This window comes from Cygnus atratus, chromosome 4 (genome assembly GCF_013377495.2).
Source record: "Cygnus atratus isolate AKBS03 ecotype Queensland, Australia chromosome 4, CAtr_DNAZoo_HiC_assembly, whole genome shotgun sequence".
In the NCBI taxonomy this organism is placed as follows: Eukaryota; Metazoa; Chordata; class Aves; order Anseriformes; family Anatidae; genus Cygnus; species Cygnus atratus.
The window spans coordinates 65,477,976-65,491,999 of record NC_066365.1 but is presented as its reverse complement, the minus strand read 5'-3'; the positions used below and the strand labels follow the sequence as shown (position 1 = coordinate 65,491,999).

Here is a 14,024-nt window from a genome sequence, read left to right as displayed (position 1 = left end):
TGAATGAACTGTATGATACAGGAACTTCAATAACAAATCTGCTCACTGTACTGAGCACAGTCAGTCAAAAGGCGATCAGGCCTGGATTTGTGACCAAGGGACATGTAACGTAAGTAGTTTTCAACATTATTAGTAGGAAATGCACCTACTGAAAAGCCTCACATGTATCAGTTTCCAAAAAATAACCTAGAATTCCAGTCTTGCTCAGACAGTACTCACCTTGCCAAACTTCAGGGTATCAGAGATACTGCGTTCTGTCCTCTTACTGACACGTTGCATTATTCAGATCCAAAGCAATTTACTGACTTTCTTCTAAGAGGTTTAAAAAGTAAACCTATCTCAGAAACCATACACGAACAAACTGACCTTCTCGGTTTCAGATGTACCAGACAGAACAACAACGAAAAGTCATTCAATAATGACAGCAACTACTATTTTTACTCAAATTTTGAGGCAGTATTTTCAGGATAAAAGTCCTTTGACAAAAATAAGGAATTTTACATAGATATTCCTCAGTCCTAAGCAGTTGTTTTTTCAGCCCAGCATTCCATTAGAATGGATATCCTTACTCTGCCAGTTAATTGCAAAGCAACATTTTTAAATTACTTCTACATTTCAGAAGGATAAGAAAATAAGATCTCTATGAAAAGTCAATAATTAATGAGCATTTTAGAATTTGAACAAATTCTTCAGCACATCTCTTTGAACTGCTCTTTATATTCCATTCACGTGTTTCGGAAAAAAATTAACTTTAGAACTGGCAGTAAAAATAGCAACTGGTTTGCAAGTACTGCACTGAAGTACTTGTCTTGAAGGTTCTTCTCATCGTCCTTCTGTCTTCATTTTATGGTAAGTTGCAATGCACTTGCATCTTTTCTGCTTCTAACAGCATCAAGAGTGTCTGCAGCACTTGAAAAACCGACACCTTGAGACATCAAAATGCTTGTCACACAAAAAATACTGTCCTCAAAATATACGTATGTAAACTGTTTACATTCTTATGGGTCCCAGAGAGTACTTGTCAAAACCAGGTCTTCTCTCACAAAAATACTTAGTGCACAACATACTCAGCCACTGTGAGACACAAGTGATGCTAACTGGTCAGCCTCCCTAACTTGTTATACTGCATAACTTAGGAAATGTTTCAGAAATAAACTTAGGCTTTGTGACGTCAAATGCTTGTTTTCTGCATTATAAATTTAATAAAAAATTTATAACCAGAATCTTGGATTTCTGTCTCAGACTAATGTTTTACAACATTAGTTGTTACTGCGTTTTGTTTCTTTTTAATGAGACACAGTACTGAATTCTAACAGGAACACAACTAAGCTACCAAACAAAACGCTCCCTAAGAATTAAAATCCACAAAAAACAAATTTTCAAAATATTTATTTCAGCCTTCACACAACAGACCGACAAAACAGTGTTTACTCTTATCAAGGCAATTTTCACCTATTTTATGATTTCCTCTCCCTACCACACATCAGACAAGATCTTGACGCAATCACTCAACTTTCAGGCCTTTGATTACTATTGAATGGGAGGAGGCAGATTATCGGCAATTTCTCAACGCATTATTAGTTTAAATAATATAGTATGAAGATCAAAATTATGGTATCTGGATCTCTTGCATTGCCTATGAGAGTCAGAATAAGTTATTGGTACCCCTCAATACGCTTTCATTCTCTGCATGCTTTTGCACCCCTAAAAAAGATCAGGCTGCAGAATCCTAATGTTTTCGTCTTCTTTTTTAAAACAAAAGAAAACTTTGTGTGCATGTACGTGTGTCTGTATACTCTACAGACACACACACAGATCAAATCTAGGCATTTTCACTTAAATACAATATTAAATACACTTCAGTTTAAGTGCACTTAGACTTCTTTAGATTGTTCCAAATCATGGAACTACCTCAACCTCGCTTGCTTTGCTCCAGTGCTAAGGTTGAAAGAAGAGGTTAGGCTGGATGAGTTACATGTCTGGGTGAGGATACTGGTATTTCTGTATCCACTTACTTTGGAAAAAAGGACCACAGAGAAAAAAAAAAAAAAAAAGTATTTTTCAGTACTCTTTCAGATCACAGGAAGACTCATAACTGGAATTAAAAGAAATAGGAAAATTAGCACGTATAAGGAGGGTGATTTACATTAACTGGCATCCTACCTGATTGAGAGGACTAAGCCTAGCCTAGTCCAGGATGGATTTTTAGAAGCTTCTACTTAGCATATTGATGAAGATGTAACAAACACATGCGACTTCTTCCTATTAGATACTTTTTTCTTTTGCTTTGACAAAAAGGTAAACATTTTCAGATGATTCAGGAAACAGTTAAAATTTCAAGTGGCATTGGAAAGAATTGTTTATTTATATTTTAGCAGTTTATAAGAACACTTTTCACACACCACTTGGAGTATTTTTATCCTGCAATTAAGTCGTGAACATTGCATAGAGCAGCCTGAATGGTATTACAGTACTGTTTCAGAGTACGAGAACCACTAAGTACTCCTGTTGAATCAGCACCCAAAAATACATACAGACATCAGCCAACATAGGAAACGTGTTTCAAAAGCAGGAAGAAAAGATACCCTAAAAGTTATCTTAAGGTATCACTCATATCAAAGCAGGATCACCTCCCTCTCTCAACTCTAGGGTTTAGAAAATGCTTGTCTCTTCTACAATACACATTAAATTACCTACAAAACAGCATTAAACAACAATGTTCAAACCTTGACAAAGGTTTAAAGGTTCCACTCTGTGTTTGAAAATGGGAGAAAAAAATAACACAACCTACAGTTTTGTTAAAGACACCAAATGTGCAAGCTTAACTATCTGGGCACGTAGCAGATGTCAAAATAGCCCTGATATAAAAACAGGAGTCTACAGGTTATAGATTATAGTTTCACACTGAATGATAAAATCTGACAATGTGGCAGGAGTCAGAGGAAGTTACTTGTTCAGAGTTTCAGATCATACATCTTTTCATTCTTTTAAAACCCTAGTTGAAGGCTTCTTCCCTTCTTACTCTGTTTTAGATTATAAAAACATTCAAGTGGAAGCAGAGCAGGGATTAGTAATAAATTGATCTCCTTCCTTTTTTCTTTTCAACTGTTTTTCTAAACATAAATTCAGCTCTGAGTGATGCTCCTTCATTTTCACTTATGTGATGATGCATAGAATCATTCCTAAAGCTAAAAATCAATCAATATTCCTATAGTCTATGTATGGGACTACTGTTTTTTGTTGTTTATGAAACGAGTACACAAAGACAGTCATACCATCAGAAAGGCATTACCTCTTGCAATTATTTCTCCATACTTGCTTCATATTTACTTTTAGTTTTACAGTAGTCAGAGTGCTGACCTCAATATTCTGCAACTACAAGAGCACAGTAAATTACCAAGAAAATTACATTTTGCATCACTTTCCTCAGATTGTAAGTAAAGGGAAAAAGGGAGTTCAGAAAACTCCCCAATTAGTCAGTTAACACTTTAGTAACTGAACAAATGTCCAAGTAGCTTCACAAAAAATAAGTCGATATATGGTGGGAATGCTGTTGAAGATGGTGCTGCAGGAAATAACCACATAAACCAATAGGACATCCTCCACTATTCTTGGTTGCATACTTTCCCCTTTCTTGCTGGGGCAAGTCTCTGTACAAATCTGACCGGGAAACTTCTCTAGGTTAACATTTCCTCCACCCCAGCCAGGTTAATCTCAGGATACTGATTCTCTTTCCCAATCGTGTTCCCCACAAAACCACACAAATGCTTGTGCAATCACAAACTGTGACCAGGAAGTTGTATGGAGCAATAACGCAACCAAGCTGCATAGCCGGGGGTAGAGTTTCACCTCACAGTAGTGACAGATGAAAGTATTTGTAGTTTTGTAACTAAAAGATAGACTTTCTGATTTCTGTTGTCTGGAAAGCCTCCCTGAAGAGCTTTCACTGATCTATGCCACAGATTGATTTTTGTTTTAAAAAACAACTCCTTCTACAGTCTCCCTTTCACCACTTTTCCATTGCTGCCTTCACCTCTCCTTACCTTCTCCAGTCAGCGTGTTCCAACTCCGCTTCCACTTAATGATGCAATGTAGAAAATTAATGTTTGGTACTCACACTGCATCTTATTTAGCAATTCTGGATTGCACATGCACAAAGCAAAATGACTTTCCGCCCAAATACTCTACTCCTTGCTGCTCAGACAGAGTTCAACGCAAAGTAAATCCAGAATTTTAACAACTACCCTTATGCAAAGCTTTGTGGTAATTTCAGCACAAACTGGTGCATTGCAACTGTCCTCAACAATAATAGGTGAGGGCTTGCAGAAAGGAAGGCATGACACTACATGGTACAGAATCTTTTGTGAAATCCTGCTGCCACATAAAGGTTTCATAATTTCCTAAAGAAGAACAAGAACACTCAAGAGAACTCTTGGGGATATTGTATTTTAAGAGGCCACAGACTAGAAGATTAACCATCACAAGTTAAATATATCTAACTCAAAGAACGGCATGAAGTCTTAAGAATCCGTTAAATAATCCCAACTTACTTCATCAGAAGCAGAGCGAAGACACTGGACAGCAGCCTGTTTTTTCATTTCCTCTAGTGTTAGATCGGAGCACTTTTTCTTACTCTTTCCCCATTTTTTGTAAGCTCCCTTTTCCCAGCCCAGGAAGATGTCATTCTCCTAAAAATCAAAATAAAGAAAATTACGTTATTTAAGATATGTAAATAGACTACAAGACTACAAACAACATACTGTTCAAAAGACAAACAAACTCACCCTATCCACTAAAAACTGCTGTTTGACAAATTAAAGTGTAGTTTGATTAAAACCAATGCCTACAGAAGACCTTACCATTTATAAGACACTTACTATTCAGAAAAGTACATGTACTTTTTTCTCTGGACATGGAGGCTACTCACACTGTAATGCCGTTGTTTTCCAATTGCAAGGCAGCCAGAGAGCTACGTCAATGGCTCTATGTCCAGATGGAGGCCAGCGATGAGTGGTGTCCCACAGGGATCTGTCTTGGGACTGGTGCTGTTTAATATCTTTATGAATGACATAGCCAATAGGATCGAGTGCACCCTCAGCAAGTCTGCAGGTGACTCCAAGCTGAGTGGTGCAGTCGATAGACCAGAAGGAAGGGCTGCCATCCAAAGAGACCTGGACACAGGGAAATGGTTTTAAACTAAAAGAGGGGAGATTTAGATTAGATATTAGGAAGAAATTCTTTACTATGAGAGTGGTGAGGCATTGGAATAGGTTGCCCAGAGAAGCTGTGGCTGCCCCATCCCTGGAGGTGTTCAAGACCAGGCTGGATGGGGCTTTGGGCAGCCTGGACTGGTGGGAGGTGTCCCTGCCTAAGGCAAGGGGGATGGAATAGGATGATCTTTAAGGTCCCTTCCAACCCAAGTCTTTCTATGATTCTACAAAAACCATAACGATCATTTTAGGGCCAACTTATGGTTGAATGTATCACTGTAATTTACACAAAATATGCCAGAGTCGCACCGATCTCTGAAATAAGGATGAAAAGCAAGATGTTCAGAGTTAGGATCAAACTTAAGAGAAAGTGAAATAAGCCAAAAGAAGAAATTGCAACGTTAGATCTGAAAGACTTCAGCTCAGTCTTTATGACTAGAGATAATAGTGTCTATCTTCCATTAAACCTAAACTGATTTTAAAGAAAGTCAGGCACTCGTGGATAGGGAGAACTTCCATTAGGAAAAATAAAATCAAAGAAGAATGCTATTGTATTATATGTAATCATCTGAAGATGCATAGCATCTGTTTTACATCACTTTTCAAAAGCCAAATCATACCAGCAGCAATCACAGTGCACTTCCAATCCTTCTGCAGTTGCCTGTCTCCCCTACCCATTTCTTCCACATCCGGGTAAATACTCATCTCGTTCCTGAAATATATTATCAGACTTGCTTATTCCTCGCTGTCCGTTCACATCTATACATATGATTTCCCGTGTTCATCCGATCAAAGAAATACTTTGACTACCAGGAAAATCATCTTTATGCCTTTCAATGCATGCTAGTCTAAATCATCTTCTTCAGCGGGATTCACAAAAACCCAATGCTTTTCAACATACCCCTCATCTGCTCCTAATGAAACCCAGTCGAAAGCCTACCCTCACTTAAACTATCACAAAATAGGTTCAATAAACTATGCACCTCTACACTCCAATTTAAAAATAAATAAATAATGTTTTCCAGAATGGTATTGGTATGTTTCTCCATCCACAATGAGGAGGTTAACTAACTCAACGTTCACATGGAAGCATGCACACTGGTGAGACCCACCTACCCCTACCACCTTCCAAAGCCTGTCCTGCTCATCCACACGTGGGCACAACTGCCAAAAAATCATATATCCACTTGCAAAAGGTTCTTAATGAAAATCCAGGCACACAAGCTAACGTGCATTAGGTGACTTCATTTATTCTGCTTTTAGGTGGAAAGGTGATTAAGGCAACATCTTACACTAGGAAAATGTTACCAAAATGCTATGTACTAGCATACTTTGCTTTATCTATACTGCAGCCTGACTTTGTACAAGCGCAGCCCAGCTGGCCTCAGCAAGGGCCTGATACGAGGCCTGGAGCATCTCCCCTGTGAGGAAAGGCTGAGAGACCTGGGTCTGTTCAGCCTGGACAAAAGATGACTGAGAGGGGATTTTCTCAATGTGTATAAATACCTGAAGTGTGGGAGACAGAGGGATTTGGCCTACCTCTTTTCAGTGGTTTGTGGGGACAGGACAAGGGGCCATGGCCACAAAATCGATCACAGGAAGTTCCGCACCAACATGCGAAACAACTTCTTCACGGTGAGGGTGACGGAGCGCTGGAACAGGCTGCCCAGGGAGGTTGTGGAGTCTCCTTCTCTGGAGATATTCAAGGCCCGTCTGGACGCCTACCTGGGCAGCCTGCTCTAGGGAACCTGCTTTGGCAGGGGGGTTGGACCCGATGATCTCTTGAGGTCCCTTCCAACCCCTACAATTCTGTGATTCTGTGAAGGGCTGTGTTACTCACCACACGTGCTAGCGGTCTGTCAGCAGAGCACCAAGAACCTATTGCTATAAAGCATTTGATTCAGTTCTCCACACATGCAAATTTGAATGACACCTGACAAATCTCTATTACTTTTGCTATTTTGCAATTTTAAATATTTACTCTTAGCAATAAAAATATCCCTTTCTAATGGGGAATGTGGGGCTGAGTAGAATTTTCTCTGAAGCATCCAGCTCAGAGCTGGATTTTCACCATCTCATCCTTCCTTTTGGAGCAAGCACTTTGTTCGGGCACTCTGGGACTGATGTGACTCATCTTGTAGGGTACAGTGACCAGGGACAGTGCTCTGGGAGAATCTTCTCTCCTTTCTGCCTCTCTGGGCAATCCACAGAAAACTTGTTTCTGAACACAGGGTTTTGAGTCACATCTGGCTGCCAGTGCTTCACATCAGCATTTCATTTTTATAGGAAAAAAACCTATTGAAAACGTGAGGTTTTGATTTTTTCCTGTCACTGTTTTCTTCCCTTTTTTAAGCCTCTCATTTCATAAAATTAGCAAACACCATAAATTACTGTTTCAAATCCTCAGGTAAATTACAACATTTATCAGCAAATGCAGCCAGTATTTATCAAGTACCTTACACTTACTGCACATAATTCAAATACCCATAAAATACTACCAAACAGTGAAGGAAATAAATTCCTTACACGTCATTCTTGTGTTATAATGCCTTGGAACCTGTCTGAAACAATTTAAAAGGAAGAAAGAGGAAGAGGAAAAAAAAACTAGAAAACATCACGTACTCTTACGGTGACGTTTTAGAACTTGAGGTGCCACACAAACTAAGTGCCTGTATGCTGACCAAATTGACAAAAAGGCAATCCAAGAGTTTCAAATATTTTAAATTAATCTTTTGCCTTTTTTTTTTTCTGATGGTGAGAAGCCCATTAGTAGGTTTACTCTTTAGACTGGAAAATGTTAAGTCCATGACGAACAGTAAAGAAAGCAGCTCAACAAAACATTCTGTATGCACGAAGCAGAATAAACGAGTTACTTCACGTGGAAAGAATCACTACGGACTTCTGTTCTCTCCAGCAGCTAGATGCCTTCAGTTACCTTTGCTTCCTAACAGAACTAGAGGTCACATTATAAGGCTCGTTTTAATGCAAGAACTTTACAGTAACTTTGCATTTTCACAATTCTGTTCAGTGGTTGCTGAACTTTTCATAAAAGCAACCCCACTCTGATCTTATGGGTCTAAAAAGTGTGCATGCAAAAGAAAAAGCAAAACCAAAACAACAACAAAAACACACAAGCAAACAGAAGTCTGGCTTATAAAATCCTAACATTTAAAACAAAATGCCCAATATTGGGCAGCTTAACTACCCAATATTAAATATATATCAACAGAAACAGAAAGCCATCTGGATATTGGAAAAATATCAAAACTGCTATTTAATTATCCATTCTTTAGAGTCCTACTTTAACTACCACATAACTAGGTGAGTTCATAGTAGAGATTTTTAATTTGCAAAGACATAACATGCAAAATCTTATTATGAGAATAACTTAAGTACTATAAACATGGCTAAAGGAGTGCTGGTAAAGTACCTGTACTCTGCTAATGCTGCCTCAAGAAATCTGGTGCTTAATTCTAGTATTGAATTAATATACAGATGCAAATTTTAGAAATAGCTTTCTAAATTGTTTCTCCTGCTCAACTACACAACTGCAGCAGTTCCCCCACTTCCCTCCACACTTACCAAGAATTTGGGGAAGCAAAAATAAAAAAAAAAAAAAACGCAACTTAGGCAGTGATTCTACTTAGTCTCATTTGTTTTCAAGACAGTAGAGAAATACTACTATCAGTAAGAGAACAAAGGTGACACCTTGTGATTAGTCTGAATGAAAATTGTTTTGAAAGTCATGGTCTACATAACAGGAAAAATCAGTGTTAAAATTTATCTCAAGAATCCTGCAGAAACTACCCATAAAAGCTGGAGTCAAGATCAGGGATGCAGAAACACCAGGACCTTGAGTTTATACTCAGGTAAGCAAACAAGCTTCAATTTTGCCTTATCAGCAGAACACACAAGTAAGCAAGCTGATCAACATACTCCCAAAATGGGGAAATCAAATCAGCAGAAAAATATGTTTAAGATATCAGAATTTTCTTCTTCAAGGAAGTTCAGAGAACCCAGGGGCCTAAGATTCTCTCTGCATATACTACAGATTAAATTAGACACACAATAAAATGATGATCAAATACAAATTCTCTAGTTTTTAGATAACGAATTGAATAGCTGCAATTACCTACTTGGTCAACATTCCTATTTCGAAGTATGAATAAGAGATTTTAGGGCAAGAAATTCAATTCTCTTAGAGGACTGAAGAACATACCGAGTTAAAAAAAAATGCTGACATGGGGAATTCTGAAACACTCCTCTTTTTTCAGCATTTTAATTTCAGTACAAACCACTTGCGATTCGAGCATATTACGGGTTCAGCATTTTTTTGCTCTCCTAAATGTCACTGCTGGCCAGTCAAATAGCATTGCTTCAACAGGCAAACTCAGGTAACAAGTTCATACAAAAAATAAGAGGGATTCAATTCCTTGTGGCTCTCTGGCTAATGGGCATAGCGTGGTTCACAGCTTCAAAAGCCGTGTAGGTATGGTGCACAGGGACATGGTTCAGTGGTAGAGCTGGCAGCAATGGGATAACGGTTGGATGTGATGATCTTAGAGGTCTTTTCCAACCTAAATCATTCTACGATTCTATAATTTCTCAAATATGAAATAAATATAGAGTCTCTCCCTTTAAGATTCCAACTCAAAGAATATCAAAGTCGGTTATCTAATTTTTAACGTGAAAAAAATTGCCCATGATGTTTAAGGCATGCAGAGTCCTGCAAGACTACATAAAACACATATGAACAATTTTCTCCCCTTTTAACTCTCAGCAAACAGATTAAGAGATAACTAAAGGAAAAAAAATAACCACACAGTTTTTAAACGAGGAACAAACATTTGCCAAAGATTCAATAGGACAGCTGACAGATATTTTTGCCGTAAATAGTTTGGAGTTGTATGCCTGCTGAACGAATGGAGGGACAGTTCCTGTCAAGTGCCGTATAGAACGATTAAGATTTGTCTGCTTGTTCCAAAGCGGGGCATTAGCCTCTACCAAGCCGCAGGAGAAACCTCTCTTACAAGACTTTTGAAATGTCCAAATGCAAACAAAATACATAATCAAATTACTGGACACGCCAAAGGGAAAAGAATTAGAATGGACGCTCACATGGAGAATGATGAATGCATGAGCCTTACTTCCTTAGAGAGAAACTCAAAAGCAGGAAAAGACAGATCACCCAAAACAACTGCAACATCGAGGTCATGAATTGTACACGACATTCCAAACCCCAAATTTGCAAATCTTTACTCTGCCTCTGAGATGGAATAGCCTAAACTCAAGGCAGCAGTGTTCTCCAAAGGCACTCATGTTCCTTCTCTGCAAACACACTCAAAAGAATTTGAGTATTAACATGTGGTCCATAAAACTTCTCTGCTAAAGTCTATCAACAATTTATTTTAAGGTAGTGTCAGCTATCAAGACTTGTAAGGGAAGAATAAACACAAAAAGCCTAGGCTACGTAATCTGACCTAATGAAAATCTAGGGGGTACAGCATTCTGGCTTCTTCTGGCAGCAAAGTTAAATTAATTTCACAGTTAATAATTAAATACAATGTTCGGATATTTGGGTATGAGCTACTGTGCACTGCAAGAAAGCTTTTCCAAAAATTTCAAAGAACTCTAAGTCAACTCTGAGATGTTGGGATAGGCAAAGGAATGGAAGAAAATAGCCATAAATGATATAAAAAAAAATCGATTAGGTCCTTACTACCTGTAGGAGGATCTTATAATGGAGAGTAAGGAGAAAACTGCATCTTTAAAATTATTCAAATCTTTAAAATTATTCAAGAAGCAGACTGCATAAACAGCTTAAGTGATCTTTCCTGGAAAAAAAAATAAAATACTTCCCCTAAACTGAGAGTGAGGACAAAAACTTTCAGAATTTGCTTAGAGACACAGAGATATCTATCTATTCATCATGGCTTTTGTGAAAAGCTTAAGAGAATTGCATCTCATTACAATGAAAGTTAAAGGTCTAATGGATGAGGACTGCCTCTGACATTCCCAACTGAGACTTGCCTCAGACTGAGACAAAGATAATGAGTTAATACATATGCCAGAGTTCAGAAGAGGTACATGAAAACAGTGGCACCAGCTCAGCTTAGTCAAAAGACATTCAACAAGAGCAGCACAAGCTTTCTCCGTGTCAGAAGCCATGCTGGCCACAGAAAGGAGGAGACTGAAAAGCATTCTTTATTATTAGATAAGTATTCCAAATGCCGTTCTTACCAGTGGAAGAATTCACCTTGGACTTTTTGTGAAGAAGCAGAGAACCACATTATAAGCTCTGGGTATAGCAAAGTACCTGCAAAGCCACTGCAGCCACCTCGTTCCCAGCTGCTCCAAGTGGAGCACAACAATCCTACGCGGCTGAATTGTAATAGAAGAGCTGACGGTACATGAGACCACAGCATGCACTGCTACGACTTCAAGGTCCTCAAGGCATTCAGAACCGATGAGTCCACAATTTGCAGGCAGGGAAGAACTGGACATATCACAGCCAATCAAACCAGGTATAAAATACCGTAAATTGAGTATGTGTCAATTACAAACTCTTGCTTATAATCCTACGGACTTGAAAGAGCAGTCTACGTGCTGTTCACTCTAGGCTGAAACCAACCAAAAGCAATTTGATCACACCCACTCCCAAGAGCTAGAGAACATGCAAATGCTGCATCTGTTGAAATCCTATGTTTGTAGAGCAGGCTGCCTTAAGAGTTTTCCAATTAAAGTAAACGTAGAAAAGAAAACGTAGTAAGGCTATAGCCAGGGCTGCAAAGAAATCATGTTACTTACATGCCTTACCTACACGGCAGAGAAAGACAGAAATTCAACAGAAACTGCCACTACATGGTCCAGATGTCTGACAGGGACATGTTATGACTTAGGAAGTTATTTCACAGCATGTCATCGTTGTTCTCTTGAACTCAGGAATTAAGTTGTGGGGCAAACATCACAGACTACTGTAATCATCTGATTTCACAGAATTTAGGTAGTGCACACCTCTGCTTGGAGACATGGTGAGCGTACTGTCATACACTGGTCTGCAGTATGAAGAACACTAACGAGGTACCTCAGCCAGTGCCACAATCAGAACCGGGACAATTATATCAGCACAGAGATGGCTGCTAATAAATCCTGACCCTCAGGATGAATAACCAGCCTGGCAGTTGATTTTGTATCTCTGCTCTGCGTCCTGCAAGCCTTTTTAAGAACAGATCAGCAGTGGTAACAACACAAAAGTGATTCTATTATTCTTGGGTGACTGTGAATGAGAGATATAGGATAACTAAGCATTAGATGCTATTTAGAAAGTCACAAGAAGGTAATGTAGTACGTGTTTCAAAGATTGCTTTGATTACTCAGAAGAGAAGCTGATGATAACATTAACTAGATTACATAGATGCCATAGATGCGCCTACTTCAGCAGGCTAGCACACCTGAGAGGCACCAAAGAGCCCAGGTAACTCTGATGTCCTGAAATGATGTTTCGCATCATGGAACAGACATGCTTGCGAAGGCGTTGGTGTTTAAACATGATCGCACGCACCAGTACAAAGACAGAAGTTCGTATGAAAGAGAAAAAAATATCTGGTAACCACATTTGTTGAGAACAAATGCTTTCCAATAGCTCCCACAGCCTTTTGCACTAAGGCATCAGCTGAAGCAGACTACTGAGGAGCCTGCTGCTGAGCTCCAACCCTGCCATCACACTTCCTATCCTTAAAAGAGGACACAAAAGAATATAAAAGAATACAAATGCACCGTCCGTGGTGCACCAACTCTAGCCCTTGTTGTGCAATCACCAAGACAGAAATACGGAATAGAGCAATCATCTTTGAATTAACAGGACAAATGCCAAGTAATGGGAGGGGGGGATGAGTCCCTCAGAGGTGCTGCATCAGTAAGAAACTGAGCTGCACTGGTCAAACTCAGTTTCCAGGTTTATGTATGAGAAAAAGCTTTATTCCCAATCTTGCAAACACATATACATGGGATTACCCTAAGGGCTTTAAATTTATACATTGCTGGTGAACTCAGTAACACTTGCATGTAACGGTCACACGCATTACCCTACGGTAACGGAACTGTACTCTGCATATTTTAATGCGTTAACAAATCATTTCTCAATGACCCAGTTGTTTCTTAGGGATGACAAAAGAGCAACTGCAACCTTCATTGTCGTGTCCTGCTAGAAAGGCACACTAGCCAGTTAATGTTTAATACAGGTTTAGTTTAGCACATGGGACCAAACCCTCCTTTCCCCTCACACCTTTATGTTGCAGGTGCGTTTTTCACTTCCAAACAAAACAGCCACAACAAAACACAACCTGTATCTCCCTGAAATAAATCCTTAACCACTAAATACCCATTACTCCAACGTGAATCCAGTCATCGGGTCCCTCTGCTGGGTTCCCGTGGGACGGCTGGCAGAGCAATGCCCCGCTTTGGGCTGGATCCTATAACCCGGGCTGGTGGCCCAGTGCTGCCAGCAAGAAGTGTCTCGTGTCACCAGCACACGTCACCAAGTGCAGGACGGCTGGTGGCGGCATCCCCAGCCCATTTCACAAAGCTAGGCCAAAAGCATCTGTGGAGGTACAGCCACAGGGCACGGAGCTAAAAATTATCATGTGTGGGCTGAGGCCTCTTTTCCACCACCCTGTTCTTCCCTTTATATAAAGGAGGAAATTGCATTTTGGGGCTCTGAGTATATGCTAACGATGAAAAAGTAAGACTAAAAGCTATGATCAGAGTCAGCAGAAGTGTAGCTGTTATTCTGAAGACTGTTTCTACCCCCTTATG

The 14,024-nt window shown here is 39.4% G+C and overlaps 1 protein-coding gene across 3 annotated transcripts in view; it reads right to left on the bottom strand.

The window, feature by feature from the left end:
- Window positions 1-14,024, bottom strand: part of KIAA0232 (KIAA0232 ortholog) — a 67,418-nt gene that overhangs the window by 31,024 nt on the left and 22,370 nt on the right. For all 3 annotated transcript variants that reach the window (XR_007708172.1, XM_035547202.2, XM_050710245.1), the window contains exon 3: window positions 4,551-4,688. Coding sequence is in view for 2 of the 3 variants with exons in the window: in XM_035547202.2 (XP_035403095.1) it covers window positions 4,551-4,688 (138 nt within the window). In the remaining variant the exon portion in view is untranslated. The remainder of the gene's footprint in view (window positions 1-4,550; window positions 4,689-14,024) is intronic.